At 36.0% G+C, this 27,847-nt stretch overlaps 1 protein-coding gene and 1 long non-coding RNA gene across 3 annotated transcripts; one reads left to right on the forward strand and one right to left on the reverse strand.

Moving 5' to 3' along the window:
- The first annotated feature begins 60 nt into the window (after positions 1 to 60).
- LOC135161674 (uncharacterized) lies at positions 61 to 4,948 on the forward strand. Its single transcript, XR_010298844.1, has 2 exons — positions 61 to 186; positions 3,233 to 4,948. It is a non-coding gene; the product is annotated as an uncharacterized LOC135161674 (long non-coding RNA).
- Positions 4,610 to 15,266, reverse strand: LOC135161669 (7SK snRNA methylphosphate capping enzyme-like). 2 transcript variants are annotated; one of them, XM_064119443.1, is made up of 5 exons: positions 15,110 to 15,266; positions 14,013 to 14,120; positions 10,789 to 12,142; positions 8,596 to 8,814; positions 4,610 to 7,877 (listed from the first exon to the last, which is right to left on the reverse strand). In XM_064119443.1, the coding sequence occupies exons 3-5, from the start codon at positions 12,115 to 12,117 to the stop codon at positions 7,236 to 7,238; spliced, it is 2,190 nt and encodes a 729-aa protein (XP_063975513.1). In that variant the 5' UTR covers positions 12,118 to 12,142; positions 14,013 to 14,120; positions 15,110 to 15,266; the 3' UTR covers positions 4,610 to 7,235. The 2 variants fall into 2 exon arrangements, with proteins under 2 accessions (XP_063975513.1, XP_063975514.1); XM_064119444.1 differs by lacking the exon at positions 14,013 to 14,120 and having other exon boundaries at positions 15,110 to 15,262.
- Between the last annotated feature and the right edge of the window lie 12,581 nt (positions 15,267 to 27,847).

A 27,847-nucleotide genomic window follows, 5' to 3' on the forward strand; every position in this document is an offset into this window, starting at 1 on the left:
CAACCGTAGTTTACGGTGGGTGCGGTTTGACTTGGGTGCACTTCTACAAGCCCAGAGAATCGTTTGTTGCCTCCACTTCCACTCGGTGTTTGCCGCTGAGAGCGAGACTTCTGTTCCACCTTTCGAAAGCTATAGGCTGGTCACGTGATCCATTGAGGGAGCTACGTCACGCAGGTTGTGAAACAGGTGAGATACACGGGTTTTTAGTCATAGTGCGGTAAATACCTTACCAGCATGAAAGGCTGGTGGCGTCCACCTGAATTATCCCGGGGTTTTACGTTCGGCAGGGTGAAGGTTTGAAAATGGGCGAATAGCGCGTTTCATGGAATGGTGGGGGAGTTGCCGTGGCGACGATGTCGGTGCCAATGGGTTGAGTTACATCACCGTATACTTGACGAACTAATTACGTATTTTGAAAATATAATTAAGGATATAATTAGGAAAACAATTGGGAAATTTTACAAAAGGGGTTTCAACATTTGGAAACCACACGGTTATTTATGAATAATTAAAACCGTTAGATTGTATACTTGGCGAAAATTGAGAAAAATAGAAAAACATAACTGTAATAGATGTGAAACTATTTGGAAATAATAGTGAGAATGGTTTTTCAATTTGGAAAATTAATATCGTAGGGAAAATCAGTTAAAGGGAATCATATGATCGAGTCTTCCCCATCCAATTGTTTCAGTCTTCAGACGATTACTCCAAATGCGTAATAGTCCATAATTGAAAATTAATTAATTAATTATTTTAGGTGATTTGAACGCACGTTGCAGATCGTTATTATCTGTTTAAATCTAATTGATAATAAATATTTATTTTATTATAAACTAAAAACTTTTATAGGAAAAAAATGGCAAACCATTTCCCATTTTTTAGTTGACGGTCAAAATCAAAATTGTCAATACATCCAGAATTGTTTGTCGGTGATAAATAGTCAATTGTTATAAGGTTATCAAGGATTTTTCATGTGATATCGATTCATTTGAAAAATATTCTTGCGAAGGAGCACGCACGCGCATAAACCCGCCGAGGAGAGTGGGACGATACTTAACTTATTGAATAAACAATGAATAAATAGCATTTTGGGAATGTTAAACGTACCCATTTTGCCTCTATACTACTCCGTAATGAATGAAGACGACGAGAGGGGAAGGGGGATTCGATAAATCAGTAACAAAATGATTTTCCCGCACGTTCTTTGTAATTGATCAAAGCGGAGGTCGGGTTTATATCCTTGTAAACAACCCATTTTGCTCCATTTATTATTTCAACAAACGAAGGGGGAGGAGACAAATGATAAGGTGACAGGGCAATTTCGTAATTCACTAACAAAGCCGTTTCGCTACATTTTTCGTCTTAATTGTGGGATTACTTGACTTGAGACTTCGTTTCCCGACTTCGAATTACTGACTCAATTAGGATACTGCAAGCTCAATGCTTTAATGCACATTACGGCTCGAAAATCAAGCGGGAGACGATGGTAAATGGTTTGTAATTGGATGCAAAAAAATCAAAGCTAAAGTAAAATTAAGGGACATAATTAATTAAGGGTTATTGTCCCTCTGAATAGAATCTCAATTTAACGTCCAAATAAAATCGTAAGTCTATCGAATAATATTGAAATTAAATAGTTGATTGACTGAGATGCATTGGTTTCACAAATATTAATTCTCAGTTGGATAAGAATACTGATGAGCAAAAACAGGAAAAAGAAAAAACAATCGTTAACATCGCGCTTGTGGTCACGATAGTGCTAGTAGATTTTAGTTTTGATTTCTTTTCTTTCTTTGAACAATACTCATCGGGTTCACTTCCTTCCGCACCTTCTACTCTCTCCACAACTATTGTTCTCTAGATTTTTTCATTTTAAGTTCATGTTATTCGTTCTGTTGTCCTCTAGCTTCGTTTATGCAATTTGTCGGATCTGAGGTCAAAGGACGACGAGCTCCCATTGGTATATTTCTTTCGAGGATGTGCCTAATCGAGGCTATCCAATCTCAAATGGAAATTTTCCGTTAGAAGTCGCTCTGATACCAGCAATTATAAAATTATATTATATAATATGGAAATGATCAACTGCAAGAATTATGTTTGATTCAAATCGATTCTTTATTACGCTGCTGTGTTCTTCACCTTTTTACATGGTATGAATTGTCTGGTAACTTTCCTTATTATCCTTTCCCTTAAACCTATATTTCTTTCTTAATTTCATTGTTGATTCAAAGCGGCGATTAACATGTTTGCGCTCGGAGTTGAAGTGTGCTACTCATGAAGAAAAGCAAACACAACCAAATGGAAATTATCAACAAATAAGAATAATGCAAAATTCAATGCATCTTCACAATTTTCCCGGGTAATTCTCATTTTCTGTAATTTGTCTCTTCTGGCTGACATATTTTCTCGAAATCTTCCCTCGATATATTTCCAATTTAGTGCTATTCTAACTAAAGTTCAATAGCAAATGTGAATTCTCTTTGATCACGTCTAGATTTTCAACTATTTTGTAATCGTGACTGTTCAAAATATTTTATGCTGTCTGATGAAGAAATTTTCAATTCTATCCAATAACGAAATTTATTATAAACTTCACAGACTAAAAATACCAGCAATGGTATCGCACACATTCAGTATTCAAAATTAAATTGGGTGTATAATACTCTTATCTTATTCATATCTCGATCACTTCATACGGTTCCCAACAAAATTACAAAGACCTGTTAAAAAATAAATAACAAGTATGAAACAATATATTAGGTTTCTAAAAATACAGAAATTTACAGTTATCCTATATAGCTCAAAGTTCTTTCAACTTATTATACCTAGATTTTTGCCTTTTACTCCGGTGACTCTTATGTTCCATTTGTTTCGATTATGGATATTGATCCAATAGTTTAAATGACTAACCTGTATTTTTTAATATTTAATATTCCTCTTCAAATGTTCCAAAATGGATTTTTCATTTTGTAAAATAATTTCTAGGAGAAATGTACGACTCATTAATATTAAAACTCGTTGAAGAATGGAAGAAGATGACGTAATCCTTCAATATTCACTCAAAGAAGTAAAGTTGTCTCGCACCAATGCCAATAAACATTTATCTCACTCATTATTACTATTATCATACATACATTATAAACATTGTATTTAATCTAAGCAATTGAACGCCCTATTTCGTATCCGCATTGTTTCATTCTCATTTCTTTCTAATTCTTGTTATTAATTTTAGTTTTTCAGCATTTTGTAATCACGTAAAGCCAAAAGGTCAGTCTTGGATCGAGCAGCCCATTTAGAAATGCGACGTGCTCGGTTATCGCCATAATAAAGAACGTCGTAGGCACAATACATTAACGTAATTTTTTCTCTTTTTATTATTTATTTTTTACCTGATTTACGTCATTTTACAATTTTTAATTTTAGTTTTTTTTATTGCCATCTTTCAGGCACTCCTGTAATGCATTGCCAGATCCACGTACCAAATTCAAATTGAAATATTTTGAAGGAAATTGTACGCATTATTCATACAGTGCGTCATTTTCACTCATTATTGAACGAAACGTTCAAAATCATTATTCACAAGGCAATAAACCGATGTAATCGAATTAATCTTTTGACTGAATTTTCGAGGAGCATCTCTGAATCTCAAAGAAATAGTAACATTTTTATGACTACACGATTGGGGCTCTCAATGAGCTCCAGTAATAAAAAATACAAAAACGTTACTATCTACATTGAGGGAAATAACGAGTGAAAATCAATAAAATCCTGAAATGTATTATTTTTCCAACTGAGGAAAGTCGTGTCTTTGAGAGGAACCGCAAAGAATTGACAAACTCGTGAGGCCTTCCTTTATCGTGCTGATGAGATTATTCCTGTATTTTTAATAGAAAACGTAAGAAAAAATTAATTTACTATATTATTATGATAATGAATTGAGTTTACAGACATAGAATATATGCATAAATGAACTAAAGGAAAAATGAAGGTTTTTCAAAATCGCTATTATTACGCTTTCGATTTTGTCCTCAAATTTGCGGAAAATGAAAAAATTGGAAATTTTTTTCTAATTGAAATATCCAGTAAATCATTGAACCATAGATTTGCCATTTGCCAAATTTTATCCATATTCTTCATTATATTTTCTAAAAATAATTCAAGGAACCTTTTATAATTCATAGAACAATCACTGATTATGTATTTTAAAATGTCAAATGTTTAAAATTTTTCAACTGACTGAATTTTAAGAAAATAGTGACAAATTCCGGATATAAAAAAAGTTTCCAAAGCTCATTGTCATCCAAAGTTTTACTTCATCGATTGAGGACTCCATTCCATTTAAGCTTCTCGTGATCAATAAAAAAATCAAAATGTACTCTTCGTCCATTAGTTTTTCATTTAAAAACCGCAAGAATAAACTTACCAGCACGATAGGTGAAGGTTTCAGTCCTTAAGACTCCAGTGCGGCTTCCCTTAATACTGAAAACAAAATTCAATCTACTACATGTAGCGGATGATCCTGAAAGGACATACAATAAAGTTTCCAGTTTATAAACCTTAACATCATTTGCTAGCGTACTCCAGAATATTATTTAACAATGGCATTCAGTAATGTTTTCACACTGCTCTTTATTTTCATTTCTATATCTATTTTTACAGTCTGATAGTTTATAAAGGATCAGTTTGAAAACCAACCCCATAAGAACTCATCTATAGAAAGATATTGCTTTACTTAATTTCGTGAACGCAAGTGCAAACTAATTTGTCATAATTACTATAAATTTTCATTTCATGTTTCTCCATTAGTTAAAAAAAAAAATAAAAAATTAGATCAGCTATGACAAAATGGATTTTTTTTAATGGGTAATGCGAATGTCCTCCTACCTATCTCTGGGACAGTAGCTGAACAGAAGACTAAATTATATGTTCAAAGCAATGTTCTTTTTTTCATCAAAAAATTGATGTCCTATTTGTGCGTTCAGCTACTAGGGCATTCACCTTGAAAATCATATTAGTGCTTAATATTTTTGTCGAGTCTTCATATCCAACTATTCGAATTTCGTTAATGGAATCCCTGTAGATGAACTTATTGGAACATTCAACCGTTCAATTAATTTTCTGCAGCTCCGCAATTTCTCATCTCATCTGGGCGATTTAGAAGACCAAATTGATATGTCCAAGTACTGTTCTTTCCCGATAACAATTCAAAACCATATCGGTGGCATGTATTTCTTATCAAATCTTTTTATCAAGCGATTAGAAATTTCACTGCAAAACTATAATGAAGCCATCTTTCATCAATACGAACGATATTATTATGAAATTTTTGTATTACGGAATCATTGTGTGATGTGATGTCTCTTTTTTCTAAATAGCTATGAAGATGGCTTACAATAAATTGAAAACACAAGTTTCACTCCATTATAGAAATTATTTCAGATTCATGTCCTCGGAAAATTAAGATACCTATTTAGTGCCTTTTGACGTAGGAATGAACCGATTAAAACAATACAGATTGATAATGCGATTAATGCCCTAATGAGAGTTTTCAGGAAGAGGCCGTAAGGTTTCAGCACTGAAAATTTCTGACAAAAATACTCTTTGACCCCTATCAGCAAAAAGATAATTAAGCTGTTTATTAACATAATGATAAAACGAAATGAGTCTGGATAACAAATTCATTTTGAAAAACTCCTATTCCAGAACGTTCGACTGAAGATATTAAGGTAAAAGTTGTTATATAAATTTTTGTCTTCGAGATCAACGAAATAAAACTTTCAAGATATGTGGACCAAAATTTCCGTATTCCTCCGCAATTGTAATACTTGGAAGGCAACAATTCTCAAATTAAATACTTCGTATTCATTTCAGTACTCGTTAAAATACTTTATTGTAGGAGAAAAATGCAGGGATTTTACTGATTTCGTTCTACATATGAGCCATTCTCTGCCAAACAAGTCAGCGGTTGACATTCACTTTCCTACGAATTGATTTTCGTTGTCTCTACGGCTCCAGAAAAAACTACATTTTAATTCCCTTCAACTTTATTGGACATCTCAAGTTGGAGCTTTAGTTTTTTTTGTTGTCTAGTTCAGTTCATCAGATTTGCATTGAAATATAAAAACGGTCCATTTTCTACTACCTAGAATAAGATTTAGAATATTTTTTTCCCAATACTCGTAATACTCAATTTTCAAAAAAAAGGTGAGTTTTCGAAAGAAGGTCCAGCTTTATTTGTTTCGTCCTTTATAATTTTTTGATCAATGTAATTGTTTAAGCCATTGTGTAACTGATAAAATTCGCTTTATTCTGGTATATCTATTTTATTTTTCATTTTATTTTCCTAAACTTTTGCAAATTTGGATGAAAAACGCTCAAAATATTCTGATTAGAAGAGTTACTGGAAAAAACATGTGAAAAATAAAAAGCAAAATGATTTTCAAAATTCAGGCTGTTCGAGTTGATCTTCGCTTGAATTGAGTACTGTAAGCACTGGGGATTGAAAAAAAGTATGCGAAATTCCCCAACAAATTACATAAAATGGAACATATTAACACATCATTGAAGAAATTTACTGAACAGAACTCCAGGCAAAGAAAAGAACCAAATAAACACGAAAAAATCGTATCTATGAAATCCCAAAAATATGTAATTAAGATGGCGGGATAATTTTTTTAGATCGTCTATCACAAAAAGGGCAATCAACTTCTTAAGGGGTGAAAGTTAGGCATTAACTTATTTAACATAGAATCCCTCATATGTTCATATTATGCTTTACAAAAAACTTCTACAAAATTTCGCCATTTGCAGGAATTTCTAAACTTTGCTACTGTCCATCTTCCCCCCGATCTTTATCTAAAATTATATAAAATGGATATTCACTCATTTCGTTCCTCCACTAAATCAATATAACATCTGAAAACTCTAACTATTGAGCAATAAACGACATTCAAACCAAATCGACTCGTTCTCCCGCAGCCCTTCAATGCAGATTTTCTTCTAAAACCCCATACGTAATTGTAATTAATCATGAATATGTCTCCAGAATATGCAGGAAATGAATTTCGACTAGCTGCACATTTCCTAGTGGCTACTGTCCCCCTTCCTCCTTTTGAAACAAAGAACAAACTTATACCTAAACTTAAAAATGATCCTCAGCAATGAAATCCTCATTATCCTCCTCTCCGGCGCATCCAATTAATCCAAATCAGCAATTTTCCAGTATTAAGAATAATTTATGTATTATCGGTTGTTAATTCATGTTTACTCGTATCATCCTCTCGTTTCTCTTTCTCCTCCGGTGTTTCTTGCCCAGTGGACTGTGGGGATTGACAATTTCTCTTCGCCCTCTTCGGATCCTCACTCTTCCCCGCTGACTCATTAATTTTTCTCTTGCAGCCCTCCTTTCCCTCCTGATCGTTTGGCCTTATGCCAACATCCGCGTAACATGTCTTCTCAGGCTCAAATGCAGACTGACTGTCATTATTATGACTCGGTGTGTCATAACACGGAGTTGTACTGGGTGCATAGACATTCTCTAATTGATCGTATTGACTCAATGACTCGACACTCCGTTGACTCAATTCCGATAAATTCCCACATCTTGAATATTCACGTGGAAATAAATCACGTTCAAATGCACGCCTCTCTGTGTTCCTCCTTTCAATTCGTCTGCCAATGAATCTCACCGATGTTGTTGGAGCTGGACTTGTTCCTGCCTTTGTAAATAACTGAATTGGACGCTGAAAACCTTTGGATGGGTGAGGGGGAATCGAAACAACTTCGCACTTTGTGAAACCAACCTCGGCTGAGAGAAGGTATTGAGTGAATTTTTGAGGGAAGAATTCAATGCTGTGATAATTCCTGTAGATTCGCTCCTGGAAATAGATAAGAAAATCAGTAGAGGTAGGATAGTTGGAAAATGATAGTTTTTAGTGACAAGAAGAAGTCACAAGGCAAGTTGTCATTTATAAATTTCAGGAAACATTAATTAGTTGTCAGCGGCACTGAACTAAATTATTTATTGGGGGTATCATGTGAGAAATCGGACGTTTCATTTATTTCCCTAACCAATAGAAATGCGAGACAGCCTTTTTAAAGATTATTTTTAATTACTTTATCCTTTTCTCCATATTGATTTTCGATGGGAATTGTTTGTCATGGTAACCAGCCTCTTTTAATTTCCCCCTCTTGACGTATTTTTCAATATTAATTACAACGGCTTTGAGAAAACTTTGTCGGCTTTTTCTATTTTTTTTTATTCAGAATTATAATTCTTGAGAATGTCGCAGTGACAAAAAATCAATTTTAAACGTCACGGAATCTCTCTGTCTCCCCCCTTTCTCCCCCTCCATAGTAGCATTAAACCTTTTCCTTTTCGTAATTTTTATTTGTCTTCTTCTCCTTTCAAAAATACCGATCATTATACATTAGACAGAAAACTATTCCAATAGACAAAAATTCTTCAAATGCATCTGGATTACTATTTTGCCAAAGTGATTATTAAGACAATGATGCTTATTTCAGCCCGCGTCTTACGTTCCGGGCCGTCTCTACGTGAGAAAGGTCGTGTTCATATAATGAAAAATAACTTACGGTTAATGTTTTCTTTTTCCCATAACTTGGCCAACTTTGAGACTCGAGTATGAGCACACCACCAGGTCTCAGCTGTGCATGCATCCGCTTGAACGCCTGTTTCAGTCCAGTATCACCGAAATTTAAGTGGATCCATTTTGTTATGGACAGGCAAAGGATTACGTCAAACTGCGGTTGCTCGGACGTCAATAAAGTGTCATCGTCCAATACATAGTTGCCCTGAAAATACCAAAAGGTTATTAATTCCCGGATGATGTTTATAGTCATTCACCAGTGTAGGAAAATCTTGTCAATTGGACACAAAATTAAGGAAGTGGGGAATTCCCCTTGTTCGAAATACACTGTTGAACTGTGAGCATATCTAATTAATTATTTTGCACATATTTTCCTTGAATTATGTATACAGTCCAACGAAATTTCGCTAGGCCGTCTAATTTGAAAGAAAAAAGAATTAGAGTTACTTAAAAGACGTAAAAGCGTTAAGCTACGCGTTGAATAATAAAATTAACGTGGGCGTCGAGGGGGACCCGAGATTTATAAACAAACAGAGACTTCATTGTAATTGAATTATGAGAGAGGTAACGTTGACCACGGGCTGACTGATATTCCACTAAACCGATCATTTGTTCCGGTAGAACAAGTCGATTGATAGGAACTCATCCGTCATTCAAAAGTTTCGTCATTTTTCTTTTAAATTTAGGCTATTTTCAAAGGAGATATTTCAAACTCGTTTCTTAGGTTCTGAATCGTTTGAGTTACTAATTTTCGTTTTATTATAAACTTATAAAGTAGTTTTCATATTCCACCGCTGCTGACGGAGTTTTAAAGACAATTCTCTCCAGGGGATCAGTCGCACATCTTTCCTGTTGAAAAGGCTAGAGATTGGAAAGGATTCCTGATCAATCGGCCACTGCGCGCTCGCCTTTTTGGCAATGATCCTGACAATCTAGTGGATACAAAACTTCACCTACAACTAGACAGCCTAATGGACAACAGCGAAACAGCAGGGGGTTTATTCTCGAAAATTCAGGGGACCTCCACTGGGACCTCAACACTATAAATGGACAGACGAAGCGACACGAGATTGGTACTACGACACAGAAGTGGACAAATGCTATGCCATGCTCAAGCACTCTATCCATCCGGATGGATTACATAGCGCGGATGATTTCCAGGGGCTGGAACCTGTACGTAGTCGGGGATTCTCTACATAGTCTAATGAGTGTATGAAATTATACCGGGACACTAAAAAAACAAATATTCAGCCGTTTCGCCCAGAAAATTTTCCAGTTGTCTAAAAAGTGAAATAGAATTGATCGTTCATTTGCTATAATTATGTTTTGACTCGCGCGATGTTAATCTATGGGACGGGGCTTTCTTGAATGAGAATCGGTGGTTTTTGAGTGTACAACATGTTATATATTATATATGTTTCTTTATATAATTATATAACATATATGTAATATATATGTTTCAATTCCCTGCTCAGTTAAAGAACTTCACAGTAGTAGTATCAGTAATAGCTATTAATACTTTCTTCGCTTCTGACTGAAGGTCGGTGGAATGCAAGCAGGGCTTTGCGCCCTAGGGTGGTAAAGTGCTCCCAACCAAGGGCGGAAAGTCTTAAATTCCCATCGGAGATTGGGAAGTACTCACTTTCCTCTCGCCTATTAGAGAACAATGTACGAACTTTCCTGACAGGTGTATGCAAAAACGATTTTCCGTATTACTGAACTTATTTATACTGTATATTTTGTTTTATCGAAAACTTCACTGATAAGTTAGTTTCAGAAAAAGTTTACATAGCATTCTGCATAGGTTGACATTTAAATCATGACGAAAGAAGCGAATCCTGAGGCCGCACTCGGTAGCGGGATGGAGTTGTCAAGTACTAATGGATCTCAGCTCAATTGATCGACTGACGGGCGACTACCAATGGAATAGCGATCGACCATTGACCGGCGATCGGTGAGCCATGAACTGAAATCGAGTAGCAATCAATTACCCATTGATCAGCACTCGCTCATAGACCGGCCGTTGACTAAGTGTTCAAGTCGACACCCGATCGACTAACCATTGCGTACTCATCGAGCGATCCACCAGGAAATTGACTATGGACATGGGTGAGGATACTTAAACATGTAAGGATCAAATATCTCGTTTTAAAAATAGTTTGACATAAAAATAACATACCTGAACAAATGTGACGTTATAAGGAAAGCCCTTATGATCTTTATTTTTACTGAATCCGGGAACATCAATCGGTCCATAGTTGATGGGCATGGACATGGGAAAAAAATTTGCATCGCAGTCCCTCGACTCGGTGACTGTCTCCTCATTATTTGCAGGTGATCTAACGCAATTAACGTAATGTTTAATATTCCTCCTTGCAATTCCAATCAACTTCCGATCAATGTCAATGCCCGTGACACTGTGAGCTGCAAAGTCTCTAGCAACCGACAGCGTAATATGTCCAATATTACAACCAATATCGAGAACATCTCTTCCAAAGAACATCTCCTTCCTCTGTGCAAAGACAGTCAGTCTGGGATCAACGTCATGATGTGGATTCCTGTACCCATAATATCTGTCATAATTTCCATACTGATATCTCGCGTCCTTTTGCCTGAAATTGGGCAGCTGAAGGGGTTGTTTCTTTTTTTTATCCTGATTTGGTCTGTGGGGAAGTCTGGGTTTCCAAGCCCCCGGTTGCGGAATCACCGGGCTGACTATCTTGTCTTTGACATCTACTTTTCGCAATCGCTTGTCCTTCATATCGTCAAGACCCTTTAGCCGCAGTTTATTTTTGTCTTTCACTGGACTTTCCACTTTTGGCTCTTTTGGAGGAGGTGGAGGTGGTGTGGGGCTCGATGGCTCTACTGTTGGAACTTCTATCTCCGGTAGGATTATCTTCTTATCTGCTACTATCTCTGCGGCTACCACAACAGCCTCTGGTGCGGGTGGATCTTCTATTTTAGGTTCAGTTGAATTTTCGTTTGTATCTTCTTTACCAGAACCTGATGATGCTCGCTTTCTCTTTCTGTTTCGTCTCTTTGAGCCTTTCTTTGTTGGCGATATTAACTGTTTCTCATACTCCTCATTGTCATTGCAGTTTGTCAAGTTCAAAGGGTCACAGATGTTAGGTGGGATTATAACTTCAATGGCTTCTTTTCGGTGTTTCGGGGTGGGCAAGGGACTTGATTTTGGAGTAACAGCGTTCATGGCCCGATTTATCTCTTCGTCTTGCATACTGTTTAAATTTAGGGGATCACATATATTACCACCAAGCAAAAATTTGGTCGGTGGTATGATAGCACCTTCTTTCTTTCGTCTCTTGTATGGGGGAAAGAATTTACCATTGCTGGTAAAACTTTGTAAACGTTTACGTCCAAATTTGAAGTGACGAGAATCATCGTGCTTATACTTCTTGTGGAACTGCGGAAAAAGCTTGCGTGATTTTTCATTGTCTTTCTTGTTCACCTGACCCACTTTCGTGGGACGATCTACTTGAGCTGATGACATGTTTCTCTTTCGTGTTTATTCGACCCTGCAAAAGAAAAAGAATTCATTGAGACTTCTTGTTGTAAATAATTAGAAGAGTTTTGCTTGTTTTGCAGTAGAAAAAGAAAGGGAATAACCACTTGGAGTATCGAAAACTACGTACGGCAGATGTCTAATTCTATGAAAAGATTGGTTCACTGAAAAGACTTCCGAAAGCTGCCTCACAAGGATTTTTTTTATAAGTGCTGGTGGGATAACATCGAAATTTCTAGTCCTACCGACACAAAAATCTATTGGACAACCGGAAGTTGACTCTATGTTTTCTCTGAATAATTGTAAAGGTTTTGTTGATTTCATTAAAAAAAGAAGAAAGTTAGACTGGGACGTAGAGAGTAATTGAGGGCGACGGACTACTAAAAACTGTGAGATTGGTGACATATCGACAATTGAGGGAGATAAATGCAATAAATCTGTTCGAGTTGGGGCTATTTATAAATTCACTTAGTGTTTTTAATATTTCAGTATTGCTTCCGAATGGGAGCCTTGTATTTGACCGATTTTTCCATTCTCTAATTTTAATTGCAAATTACGTGGAATTTTCTGAAACTCGAAAAAACTTTCTTTTTTATATCATGTCTGTGTGTATCTGCTGCAAAATTCGCCATCGGTAAGAGTTTTTTTCGAATCTTCTACATAAATCCGGTAAAATTTGTAACTAAAAATTGGAATTTTCAACTTATCATTGGCGTCATTAATCTTTGCTTTCGATTAGGCGTCGATTAGGCTCGATGGCTCCGGTGATTGCTGAGATATAGCAATTTTTGGTATAAAACAACATTAAATCAGTCCACTCGTTTTGAAGATATTCGCAAAAAAAATTCTGAAACAAATTCTCATATCTCCAGAACTACTCATCTGATTCAGCCTATTTGCAATTCGAACTGTTGTCGTCCTGAGGGGCATATTCATTCTGACTTTTAATTTGATATTTCAATATTTGCCCATGCTAGAGAATAAACAACGATATTTTGGGAGAAACGAACACTCGCAGATATATCGGAAACATTGTGAAAACAGGTATATACCTTTTCATTGATATACATAGGGAGCATCGAAACGACTAGTGTTATTGAATCGCGTGGGTATGTTTCCTTTGCCATCAATAAATTGATGGCTAGCTTCCGAATAGTGTTTACAAAATGTTTTGTCGTATTAATTTAAATCTACTAGAAATATATACAGATCTAAATAGGAAACCAGACAAATTAATTAGATAATTATGTGATTAAACAAACTTAATTTGTTCATTTCTATTATTTTTCTCTACTTCGTTCAGTTTTTGCGATAGAAAATATCAAGACCAAAATTTTCAGATTAAAAACACATATCTAATCCCGTTATGAATGAGAGGGAAACATAGATTGGGATGTCGGAAATTTATTTTATTTTATAATTGTATATTATGCAATACTTAATAGAATGCAACGGAAGGAATGAAAACTATCAGATATATCGGTAATATAACCCAATTGATTTATCGTTTTAGAAATGAAAATTATTTTTATTCGGAAACTTATTTGGAAATGAAATTCGTAGGGGCAAAAATATTGTTGTATGATACACATTGAAACTTATGATATATTAATAAACTACAATTTTTGTTTCTGGATGAAAGCATTTTCTGAATTTTTGCGATCATTCATTTCACAAAACAGCCGTATTAGATTTGTAAAAAATTGAAAAATTGCAATTTAAAAAACATTTTCATTGTCAATACCCAAGAGGAATAGGTTTTGGGTCAGGGATGAGTTAATCTAGAGCCGCCTATTTACGCTACGCACTTTTTTGTTAAATTGGTTCAATCAAAAACGATTCCGAAAACTGTTTCTTTTATTTGTTTACGAGCCCATTTATACCTTTTAAGTTGACTTGGATTCAATTAAATAACATTCAAGACTGTCCGTGGTCTCAGCCATGAAATCATGTGTGTTCCAAAATCCAACTGTCCATGGTATAACATGTGGCTGTAAATCAAAATTGAAATTAATTCAGTAAAAATTCAAAGGTAATTTCTGAGCAAATTGATTATTGATAATCAGGAGCGTTTTCTGGTAAAATCATTTGTTCGGAAATGTAATAAATTTACCTACATCCACAATTCTACCTCAAAATTGATACTATACCGATAAAACTACAGCTTCCGAAAGTGTAAATAATTGAACTCAAAATTTTTTTGATGAAAAACGAATGATCAAAAATATATTTACCCTGTGTAAAATGAACATTGAACAACCCTGCGTACGTATCGTTTTTTTACAAATTATTCTTATACAATTTAATGAACAAATTTAAATGAAAATGCTCCATTGTGGCCTATACCAAACTTAGAGATACCAAAAAAATTTAAAAAAAACATTAAATCAATTCGATCACGCAAGATGCTACTTTTCACAATTTTTTATATTCTTTATCTAACGAAATAGTTTATCTCCTACGAAATCTCACTCACAACGTTTATGAACGTCATCGCACAATGAATAGACAACTCAGCAATGCCCTAGTGAGAGATGGAAAAAACAACTTAAAAATCCAAGTAAAGTGATTCTGTCTTCCATAAATCTTAAACTAATTCCAAGTCACCATAAAAGATATTAATAACAGCCCCTTAACCACTTCTCGGTAGTAAAAAATACAGGTGAAAGGTTAAATTACCCAGCAACAAATCGAAACTGTTAAATTTTCTAAGAAAAAAAATGTTAAAAAGTTATGATAAAAAATAAGAACAATTTTCGTAGAAATCGTAAGACAATGATTATTATCATTTTGTCAATGGATTTTTATCAAGTAACCACGTGAAAACCGCTGAAAGGGCTCGCAACACGTTAAATTATCGTTCCCGCGTTTGCGCATGCGCATATTATAGTTTATACACTGAAAGCGGATGGTCTCCAATGCCCAACGCTTCAATTCCGTATTTGTGTCCCTTATCGTATGGTTTTTGGTAAAAACTCACCTTTAGAGGTTCGCAGATCACTTTCACTTGCCAACTAACACAATTTATCAATTCATTAAGCACAATAATAAACACTATTGAGGCAATGTTCGACGCACCCAGTTCGATACATTCGCTTTACGTCTATCAACGATGGCGAATAGGTGCTTCGGTTACTTCGTTGCTGCTCCACCACCATTTTCCATGTGAGTAGGCGCTCGAGAGAAAGACGATCGCATTTCCTCGGAGAACATCGGAATCACTCGGTTATCCCGCTTTACAGAATCAAACGCCAGTTTATTCATCTGTTCCAGGCGATTTAATCGGAGAGATAAGTTTTTTCATGAATTTGTCAATCAACAGAAATGGAAAAAATTGTTTTGAAGCACTTCTCTGTGTTTCGAATTAATTTGATGAGGGATTAATTAATCATTAGAGAAGATTACCGGTAGTTTGCGGTGAATTAGCTTTATACGTACGATAAAAATTCAAAAACAATGTAACCAAACTTGGATTTACAAATTGTATGCAAATTAAACCGTTAAGATTTAAAAATGCTTAATAACAAAAAATTTGGTGCTGCATGGAAATTATAAGAGATTCCTGATTGTTGCTCATTAAGAGACTATGAGAAACCCTGGATAACATTATTAATTGATATGATGAAATTAAACAATTTGCAGATAAATAATATAACCGATGAGAAGAGGGATCCCACGATCTCAGGAGAACTTGTTTGCATGGGATCCTGAACGAGAGTGTTTGGAGCGTCAATTGGATGTATCAATTTCAGCCACAGGTTGCACTGGATCACATATTATTTACATTTAAATTGTATATATATATATATATATACAATTTCCTTAGTCATTACAAATAATGTAGTATTATTTTAAATGGATTTTTTAGTCTATGAAAAATCATGATTTTTATATAGTAACCCCTACAGGCAAAATGAACAACACGAAATAATGAAATTCATATTAATTCCATTTGCATTATCCATCTTTACTCCTTTTTCCATTTTTTACTATTATATCTCTGTACATGCGCTCCCTACATCTCCCAGTTAAAGAAACATTATTTTTGAAAAAGTCATAACTCCATCACTTTTACAGTAGCACGAAATAGGCAATTCGTAAAAATTTATTGTTGATTTTTCCGTCTTCTCCTGTTTGAACTGTTGTTGCTAAACGCAAAGTATATGTAGACATAGCCTCTGAACAATACATACATTAAAGCCCCCCTCCCCCGCTGTTACATAATTAAGGAGATACACCAGTGAAAGTAAAAAGTTTTTTTCCCGTCAGATGGACATTCGACAACTTTTGATATGCATAGGGGTAACGTAAGACGTTAGAAAGATGAAAGAACTAGAGGCAAAACATCTGTCGAGAGAAAAAACTCGGCATAGCCACATCTGTACATGCGGCGCAGGGTCGGTTAAACAGCGTCGACAACGTAGAGATTGATAGTTTTTTCTCTCGACAGTTGAATCCCTGCACAGTGGTGCTCTCACCGTCTGAAAAGTCTGTGTACAGTTGACCATTTGTACAGTTAAACAAGTACGAACAGAGCCCCCCCCCCCGTGATGTTCCAATCGGCCGAAAAAAAGTGCTGCAACATAAATCAACTTTGTATTGGTAAAGAAGAATTGTCGGAATGTTACCGACGAAATCTGGCGATGAAAACAATTTCTGAGACAGAGCTATGGGGGCTGTAATCGGTAACGCAGATTTAGTCAAGAATAATTTTTCAACTCCCTTATTTGCCTCACCCTCCCTTACATTTTGTTTAATCAATTGTGCGCCCTCATTCTCTCTACTAAACGTTCATAATAAGTCACATGTGCCAAAATTGGAGACTTGTATGTTATACGTTTCAGAGCCGATTGCTGTCAGTTGATGAGTTACCGGTGGGGCGGGTGACTAACCATGAAGGCATTTTGATAACAGCTTTGGAAATCTTCGTTATCTGCCCTCTCAAAAGTAACAGCTTACGGACTCTTGGAAAGAAACGAATTCGGCTGAATACACATTCGGTCTGATTACAATTGGGGAGGGCGGCTGCTACGGTTCAATGATTAATTTACAATTTGACATTTTGTTTTGCAGGAGACGCAGAGATTTGTCCGTTTCCATGTGAGATAATTTTATGATAAGATATTCGATAATTTAGATTTTCCAGCCCGAATATGCATTGCAGCATTGAGTTTTCGGTTTCTTGATTGAATCGCCAATGAATACAAGAAGTGTGCCCTCAAGACGTTGAATAAAACTCGTTGTTATGTGCTTATCATGTAATTATTCAGTTGAATGAAGTAAAAAAATACAAGTGAAAAACACATGTGTAATATTTAGGATATACCTAAGGCTTAGTTTTACCTAAATTTTGTCATTTCGGATTTATTGATAAAAGCAGTTTTGGATTTAGAAGTCGAAGGGATCATCTGACGAGTAATAAATACCTGAGAGCGCTTGTTTTGTTTATTTTGAGTCTCCATAGGCCAACAGTTGTTCAATGAAATATTTCATAACCATTGTTTTTTATACTTGTTTTTCAGATTGTAAATGTTGTAAATATTGACTGTTTTTTTCTGATAATAAAACTTGGCTAAAAAACAGTTAGTATCATTCTGGTTTTAGGCTTAAAGGGATAAATCCCACCAACAATTTAGCACTAGTTTAAAAGTCTTCAATGCTCCTGGGCCCTTAAAATGATGTTGTTATCATCTTGAGGAGAAGTATGAAGCCACTTGATGTACGATATTCAAAAGTCCTTTAACAACAAACCGAAAATTAACCAACAAACTTTTGTTGCATCTCTATGCGTGTATTTTATAGTTTTTCCCAGAACAGTGTCGGAATGTTTAGAATAGTTTTAATAAACAGAAACAGAGAAGGAAAATACAGAAATGAGAGAACAAGGGCCTTTTGTTGAATGTGTCCAGAGTGTGAAAACTTTGGTCACTAGGGGTTAGTTCCTCTGAAGACATCATAGTAGAAAGATATTCCTTCTGTGTGCAATAATAAATAATCAAAGTTTACAGCCAATTCGTTGCATATTATTTAGTAAATCCCTGTCTACAATCCAATATTTTGCTGCAAATGTCATCAAGGACAGGGAGGAGTTGACAAATACAGTGAACAGGAGGCGAAACCCACAACTATTACCATACAATACACAAGTAATAATCTGTAAAATATGAGTAAAAAGTTAATCTATGAAACTATATTAATTATAGTTATCACTTCCTCTTTTTACCCTCTAAATACCAATCGAGAACAAACGCGCAACAGCTCGCAACAACATCGTTATCATGTGTTCCATGGAACCCCAGAGTCGATAACAAAAAATTATTCACCAATTATTAAAAAAAAGACTATTTTATTTTATAATTAGCATTAACGTTCCAATAACAATTTGCCTTATGTGTATTATTTATTGTCAATCGTTGACAGTCATTGAAATCTCCAGAAAATGGACAATTTTTTAACAGAGTCAGCCATTACGTCTGAGCACCACGAAGAACGGATGGCCAACGAAATGAATGAAAAAATTGCTCAACTGCCCTGAACCTTTGAATCACCAATGTAAACCATTGCCTGACATTTACCGCCTCGTAATCATTATGTTAATTCTCTGAAACTGGCAGTTCGACAGGGTCATCTGGGATTGTGACGTCAGCGGATACGGTGACCCCTGCAAACCCCAAATATCCTCCACTCCCCGGGAAATTTGATTTGATTTCAATCTTATTAATTCCCCCAATTCTCGCATCAATATCACCTCAAGATTCGCATATCCGAATCAAATCGTACAACTCCAAAGACTAAAAAAATATATTTCTAAACTCAAAACTACCTCTCCACCTAACCTAAATAGGGGAATATATTAAATTTAACGGAAATGCCAACGTCACTGAATAAATAACAACTTAATTGAAATTCAATGAGTTGCGAGTGAATGCAAATTCTCGAAAAAATAATCGACAGTTTTGAAGGAAAAGATCGTGTTTTATATAAAATTCAAGGCATCATACGATGAGCCTCAAATTATTTTATTCTCCTGAAGTATTTTTTCGATCTTCTCCTCTGTCTCAATATAAAATATTCACCGATAACCCAGGAAGATACATTTGGTGCCATTGGTGATGTCAACTATATTGCAAGTTGAAATGTGTGAGCTGCGTCAAGAGACGTGTTATCGCCCCCTCGTAACAGTTATCGCGACCGGTATGTGTTGCTAACCGAGAGAGTCTCCATCTTCGGGAGGTTATCTCCCGGTTCTTGCCCTCCGCTCGACATCTGACATCGGAGATTTTGCAATTGCCTTCCCATGGCGATTTTTTTTTCATTCAAGATGTTTGTGAGTTTACGTAATAAGCAATATTCCATTGGCAGTGGAAGGGGGAGAGGGAGATTGAAGGTCGGTGATTGAAAAAAATCCGCTTATTCGTCACAGGTATCACAGGTGTTAAATATAATTTATTCACGATGGGACTTACGGAGTTAATTATGTGCGGAATTGTTTTAGAGACAGATAGACGGGGAAGAAAAGGTTCTGGTTTTTACAATTTAGTTCTCATAAATTGATCGCTGAATTGTTTAATGTATGAGGAAAGGAAGTGTGTGCATGGTACGGTAACTTTTACTGTAGATCGGCGGGGAAAAATGACCGTAGATTAACACGGATTTCCAACGTGCGTGAGAACCCGCCATTTTTTACCACAGATCGACGATAAAAAGTATATCTTGGGGGCAGGGGTCCAACATGCTGGGGCCCGTCATTTTTACGTTAGATTCACTATAAAAATACAGAAGAGAATAGACTGTAATGCTTTGCAGGTTTTGAATGAAAACTAAAAGGTCTATTGTAGATGCGCAGTGAACGTCAATTGGAATGATTATGAACGCGAACTTAATTAATTGAGCAATGTGTTTAGGACGTTACCAAAAATTTGAGATAATTTTCGCGGATCTGGATTCACTGCTTGTGCTGCAAATATGTCCGTCTTCGAAGATCTAGTCAACCCCTCGTTAAATTTTCCACGGATCGATGTTAGTAAGAAATGATCAATGAATGTCCAGCTCTTTCTTACGTCTCCGGGTCCACATGTCCGTTGACATCCAGATCTAATAAAAACGATTACATTCCTCAAATTCAGTTAATTTTCCTTGTCACACCTGCCTCATTGTCGAACGACGTTCCATCGGTCCATATGGTTTCTCATTCATTTCTAGACTTAATGATTTGTGCCAGTAAGATGTGCGGTAGGGTATCCGCCAAGTTACCATTTTTTACGATTTGGAACCATTTTGAACATCGTCTGACTGACTAGGCCAAGAGCTCCCGCGTATCTATAGACAAAGGAACTATCGCCACCACTACTGATAATGAAAATTGCTGAATAAAATGAAAAAGCCACTTAATATACAAAAAGGGCACCACTTTTACGGTATAAATAAATAAATGACCTACGCTCTTTCCAGTTATGTAAATATTTTAGGTCTACGATAAATATTTATAAAGATATAACTGGTTATAATTAGGTTTTCACACGTTTATTAAATCGTATAGATTCTGTTCTAGTAAACATTTCAAATTTTACAACTGGATCTAGTTTAAATAAAAGTACTAATGTGCTGTTTCCACCACTTGTTTTATTTGTTAATTATTGAATTATGCAGTAATTCAATTGACCTCAACCTGCACCAATTAACTTCGATGGCGTCCTCATTAGAGGTTTAGCAGCTCACGGATGGAGCTTCAAAGTTTGGCGCTAAATATTTAGAACAGCGCCATTGGTCTCCTAGTGAATTAGACAGGACGCAACACGGCCAAGTTCCCTAGCAGTAGTCCTGTCGTGTCCTCGTGCATAACTGACATTATTCCCCAGAAATAAGCGCGAAATTTGAAAATACTCTTGAAATCCGCCTCCGTCTGGATTCGTTTGCTGGTTAAGTCCTCATGGGAACTCCAGTGGAGAAAAGCAGGGGAAAAATATTTGGAAGGGAAAAATGTTTAAAAACTGAATATTAACATAGTAGAGGTATGTGCGCACACACCTAGGGAACATGTCATGGTCATAATCGATCATTTGCCAATTGATAATCGATTAGTGAAGGAGCAAAGGGAAAATAGCAGTGAGCACGAAACTTTTCAGTGCTCCCGCCACCTGTTGCAAATGTTACGAAGCGCATTGCCATGATTTTCGAGATATTTCGACTTTCCATTTCTCGATTGCCATAGTTCGATTCAACTAATGACAATATGGCGATGCCCGTTCTCTTTTATATGTACCTGACTGACCGTTTTTATATATACTCGATGAAGATGTTAAAATGTGGGATAAACTACACTTATCCCATTATTTATTATTGGCAATGTTAACAATCCTTCTTGGACGAAACGAAAAAATTGCAATATCTCGAAAATTCAATATGAATGAGTGTATATGGTTCAAGCTATTGAGATGGTGTACATTCAGAGGGAAATTTGCAGAGGTGAAACTGAAAAAGGATATATGCATAATTTTTGACGTTGTAGGAGTTCGCTGGTTGTGTTGTAGTGTAGCAGAGCCGTAGCGAACTCGCTCCTAATTAGTCCTGAGCCCATGTAGGTGCGCCGGAGACGACTGGCGTCGTGCAATCTTTTGTGAAAAATATTGGAGCGACTGTGTTTCGAACCCTCGCTGTGGGGAACGATTCGGATTACTAAAAGTTGAATTTAACCGACTCGGACACGACGACCAACTTCTGATGTTCGTGTGTCGCGAGTTTATGTAGCTCGTCAATCGATATTCATATAAAGTGGAATATCTCGTGAACTAATGATCCGGTTCAGCCGTTCTTCAATATCAAACATTTTACTGCCAAAGGAAACCTTTGCACTGACTTTCAAGTTGTAATTTTTCCAAACTGTAACCTGCTAACAACATTTTGTGAAAAAAACAAGAATAGGAATATCTCATGAATTAATGGTTTGATCCAACCCTTGTTCAATACCAAACACTTCACTACTAAACGGAAACTTCATGCCAAATTTCAAGTTCAATGAATTTTTCACTGCGTTACCGTGTTAACAAACTTTTTTGGGACGAAACAGAAAAATTCGAATATCTCGAAAACTTAGTGGGAAAGGGGACACATATTTTGATTGATTGAGATAGAGAATCGGGACGAATACCTTGAGCGGCGAAAAATTGAAATCAGTTAGATAGTTTACGAGATATTTGCGAAAACCGGTCCAGAGCGAATCACGTAAAATCCTTGATCGCTGAGATCATCAATGCAGCCGATTGAAATAAAACTCTTTTGAGTAACATGAACTCATTACATCTCAGATGATTCTGAATCATCTGGGCCTCGCTCTCGGAGACATTTTTTCCAAATGTTTTCAAGGCATTTGTAACGATGTTGACTTCGAAAAGCCAAAACATTAATTAAACCAATAACTTCAAAAACAGCAAAAATTATTACCACGGAAAACCTGAAAGAGTGAAATTAAAAAACATGAAAAACATTTTAAAAAACGGCTAAACAAATCATGAGAAACAATGGAATCTCGTGGTAATTGGTAGAGGGAACACAGATGACGCGATGGTAAGTTCGGGGACTGTCCTCAACGTTGCCAGTGCAGGGGGTTCGTCATGTGGGAGAGGGACCTCGACAAAGCATTTACATAATTTTTCGGGAAACCTCGACAATGCCGAATAACCCTATGCGCAGCTGCTTAGAACATCTTTTCAAAGCTGGAGGTTTTAAGTTTATTAAAAAACATATGGTCAGGAGGGACCAAGGAGAATGTTGCAGTGCATATTCAGGAACCTCAAGGTATGAGCGTTAGTATTTTGATAGGACACCTATCTTCTGACAACAACGAATAGTATTAAAAATGAGCATAATTGAATGATTAGTTTCCTCGATATGAGATTTTGAGTGTAAAATCATTATGTGGAATATGTGGAAATTAATCAATAAAGATTTACTCGTCAAATAAAATGTTCTTGTTCATTTATTTGTTCATCTCTATTTAAATCTCTATCGATTCTTAATAGATATAAATTAATAGGACGAAAAATGTTGTAAAGCCTATTCGGAAGCTCACGATAAATTTACCGATGGCTAAAAGATGTATCCACAGATTTCAATAACTCATCTACTGTCGCCTGCTTGTTTTATATAAATTAACTTTATCAAAATTATACATAGCTCCTTTTAGAGACCTTGTAGAATATATAGGTGCCAGTTGCAGGGATCAAATGTGGAATCATATACATTGACATAACTTTAAAAAAATATGGAAAGTTTGGTATTCGAAACATTGGATAATACATGTTTGAGTTTTTCAATGACATCGCGAATATTTAATCTCTCATTTTTGAAACCAAATTTGTACGGATCCATTGGGAAGCATACTACCAATGAAATTAGCACAAACGAAGGAAAAAATGAGTAATTGCGCCTAAAGTAATAGTCAGATGCCATCCGTCCAATATCGTGGGTCGTCTGCTTGTTTTGAATTCCGCAGACAATAAAAGTTATTGCAAATAATTGTGGCACTACTTTTCCATTTAGAATTTTTCTCGTATATATAATAGTTTCGTAAATAAATCAAAATCATTATTTTTCGCTAAAGTAACTTCCAGGTTCAGAATCACCGTATTAAAAAATAGAATTAAACCCCTTCACTTCAGGTACCCCGACACGTACTCAAGCGTGTTGTACCCCTAAGACCTAATATTTTCAAATCAACAACATTCTCCTGTTCAATAATACCAAATAATAAAGTTATAATAGTCCCACTGATCTTCCCAAAAATAGTCTCACCTTAAACCAAAATTCATCTGCATATTGACCCCATACCATCAATAATTAATTCCCGTTGTCAAGGTGGCATAACCCCCTCTGAAAACGAGAAGGGTCACCTCCTTTTCCCCATCGTCCCCTCTATTCCCGATCATCTCGCGCATCGTCGACGCATACTCTTCTCTCAACCGGACAATTCGCCCATCATACACGCGCACGCATGCTAAGAGCATCGACGGCTTCTTCCCGATTTCTTTCGTTTACCCCCTACAGTTCCAAACCCCACTACTGTATTCGTTAACCGACAGTGACGGCGCGCGCATTGTGACTTGAGCAAGAGGGGCAACCGGAGTCCTTGCCAGCCTCCGGCGCGCAGCCCAGTTTGCGTCGTTCACTCAGACCATAAGGTTGTGTAAGCAATTGGTATTTCGATTTTGCTTCCCTCTCTGTTCATTCACTCCTACATATATATATCATACATATAATATATATATATAATCATATATACATATATAATTATATGTATATACATAATTATTCATTAGTTAATTAACGGATCAATCAATTGTTATTATTATTCATCTGTACGTATAATTTTTTTCTTCAATATTGAGTTCGAAAAACCTCGAAATCGGTTCCACTCGTGTTTCGACCTCAGCTAAGGGTAGACGGAGTATAATTGCAATTTTTTTAACGTCGAGTGTTGATCGCGTGAGGCGCACCCCATTGTGTCCTTGTTAAAATAGTTTTCATTATTTTTAATAATTTTTATTTCTGTTCGTGAGAGCCTCAGCGACCGGAAGGTGACCTTATCTCAGTAATTCGGAATCATGCTTTTCGGGCGTCCAACGTGGCAAGTCGAGGGGGAGTGTAACCGCGTGGTTCAAAAGTACAAAGATGTCTAGCAATCCTGAAATGAACTATGAATCGTGATGTAAAAAATTCTTTATCGAGTGCCAGATTCTCAGCAAGTGGCTCTGTGGGGGGCCTCCATGATTTCCAACGTAAAACTCGTGTGCAGTCGTGATTTTTTTTTATAACTTAGACATGAATAATTTCTCATCATGAATTTCGAGGTTTATTATCAAATAAATGGGTAATTATTATTCAGTGAGGTAAATTAGGATGTCATGAGGCTGAAAAATCGAATTTAAAAAAGAGCGTGGGGAAGGGAGGACGAGCATCGAATCAGCCGAAATGTCCGATCGCTTAAGGGATCTCAATGTTCCACCAATGAGGTACCATCCCATCTCTGTGCCCCGAATAAAATCTGGATCCAAAAAATGTTGCGCAATCGACCGAAGCATCGAATTGACGATATGGTGAGTAAAAATCACAGTTTAAGAAAGATGAGTGTGGAAGAAGCCATTTTTATATTAATTTGCATTGTTCAATTAGTCACGCAAGTGCGCGACTCATTCCGCCAACCAGAAAAATGGATATCGGCTAGCAATTTTAATGGTTGAACCTTCACATTCAAAGTAGTGATACCCTTGAGGATTTATATCTCAATTCAAAATTTTTTTTAACTGCAAACGGTTATTCCATACCTTAAGGAAAGACAAACTTATTTTGGGTTTAAAAATTCCCTGGTGAAAAAATTACAATTTATAAACTTGGAGTTTATGTAAAAATTATGAAATTCAGTATTTTCGGTTAAAGTAAGGATAAAAATCTAAATTTTTTTGCTCAAGTTTGTGTACAAAATCGTGGAGCATAGCGACAATGGCTGAATTCTCTTCATCAAAAATATGCATCCGAAGATCAGCGATTGGGAACTGAAATATGATCGGCTATGATTATGATTCTTCTCCCATCTGGCCTCCGAAATTTCATAAAATGGTGTCGTTATAAAATTCTCCTTTTTTCACGCGATGTGCACTAGCCCCTTTCGTCCTTCGAAATAATGTTTAAAATTAATTAGTTGAATGACCACCTCCTGTGAAAGTTATCACATGTAATTGTCCGTTCCATGCTGTGAGAATGAAAATCTATTATTTTGTTGAAATTCTGAAAAGGTGATAAAAAATATTAGCATTCGTTTGATACTTTTATCAAGAATATTTATTGTATTTGTGAGGGCTGAAAATAGAAATGGATGTGACAACAACCGCAATGGCTACAGCGGTCTTTCCGCTCATCGCCGAAAACTCGTATGATTGTACGGTGTTGCCTTGAATTTCTGAACTAGTCAATTCAAAAACTCCATAGTTTTAGCTTAGGTTATCCCTACTTTTGATATCTAAAATCAAGTAGAATAATTTTTATGTTCGTCATTTCTGTAATATATTTGAATAAGTTGAACGCTAAAAATATTTTCATTTTTTTTTTCGCGTAAAAATACGCTGTGAATCAACCCGTAAGCGTCGTGTAAGTAAGTTTAAACCTGTAATACTCCATCTAACCTCGAATAAAAAACGTGGCTGTATTTTTCCCAACATGAAAACCCGATTTGAGGGATATGCGCAGGGAGTTGAACGTTCCACGTGGAATCCGCCTCGAGGCTCTCTGTTGCTACCCAAGGAGAATAATTCGAGGAAAGTAGAGGGGCTGCCCTTATGGCGCACGGTGTGCTGTGCGTTTTCAAGCATTCTCTCTTTCTCGGTTTCTATCTCAGTCGCCATGCCTGTACAAGGGCCACATAGCCGGAATGTAATTCGGAAACGGCCTCGCCGGGACGTATATAAAACTCCACTGGGCACGCCCATCTTTTTCTTAAATTTTCTCCCATCCTCGAAGGCATCGTTATCTTGATTTCACATTTTCGAGATTTTTGGAAGTATTAATTCAATTGACGATGCACGCTCTTAATCTTCGGAGGTTTTTGAGATATTTTAATCGTTTTTCAAGCTGTAAAAAACGCTATCTCATTTTTCAGGTTTATTTTAATTGAAAAAGCAAATCAATATTTTTCGGAATATCAGTGATGCGGATAAATTATTCCAAGTGATAAATCACTATATAAAATCGATATTTGTTCAATCCAACTGCGGGTGTTAGGAAAGAAGAAACTGATTATGAATTTCGAGTCTCAATTCACTTATTTTAAGCCAAAAAATTTTTTTATAGAAACTCACGAAATGTAAAGGGAAATTTATATTAGGATTAAAGATATGAAAAAAATTCGCCTGTTCATAATATTTTGGTGAAGTCTCTACTCTCAATTGTTGGAAAAAAATCGTTTAAATTGATACTATCAGACTGGTCAGTTAGATAATTTTGATTATTTTTTCCGTCCAAATTTTACTCAATTGCACCTTTCCACAAGGCTACTGATTATTTTCTCTCTTCCGATCTCGACCAATCAGAGTACTATTTTTAAGCTCACCTGATACCTTCACATAAGTTTCATCTTGATAATTTCCCTGGTTACACGTGAATTATCAGAGCGATAATTTCGCAGTAGCTCTTCAATTGTTTTTCTTGAATTCGGCAAAGATTCGCTATATCAATTAATGTGCGTTTAAGGTGTCACGTAACTACAGAAATATCCATCAACCATGAAAATTAATCAATCGTGACACATCAAATTAGTTTATTTTTCAAATATTTTTTCTCATTTTTTCAATGTGGACTTCGTTTTATGGCGCAATTTTGTCGACTAAACAAAAGTCGAAGTGGAAAAGTCGAAGGAAAAAATAATCCCGCGAATACGACTTGAACTTCGAAATTAATCGGATGTTTCCTTCAAGTTTCCTGCAAACAAACAAACAACTTGTTAAGTCCTCCACGAAGTCTACATTGGAAAAAATCATTTGCGCTTCTCACTCGTGATTTTTTAACTTGGAAAACTTGACACGTTCATTTGTATGCAAGAAATCGATCGGGAAATAATCACCAATTTGAAAGCTCTGGTGGTATAAGTGATTATGCATAAATTCTACGGATAATTCTTTTAGTGAATCGGAGATTTAACCTTGAACATATCCATCAACTTCTGCAACTTTTC

The sequence above is a fragment of the Diachasmimorpha longicaudata genome, chromosome 4, assembly GCF_034640455.1.
Source record: "Diachasmimorpha longicaudata isolate KC_UGA_2023 chromosome 4, iyDiaLong2, whole genome shotgun sequence".
NCBI lineage: Eukaryota > Metazoa > Arthropoda > Insecta > Hymenoptera > Braconidae > Diachasmimorpha > Diachasmimorpha longicaudata.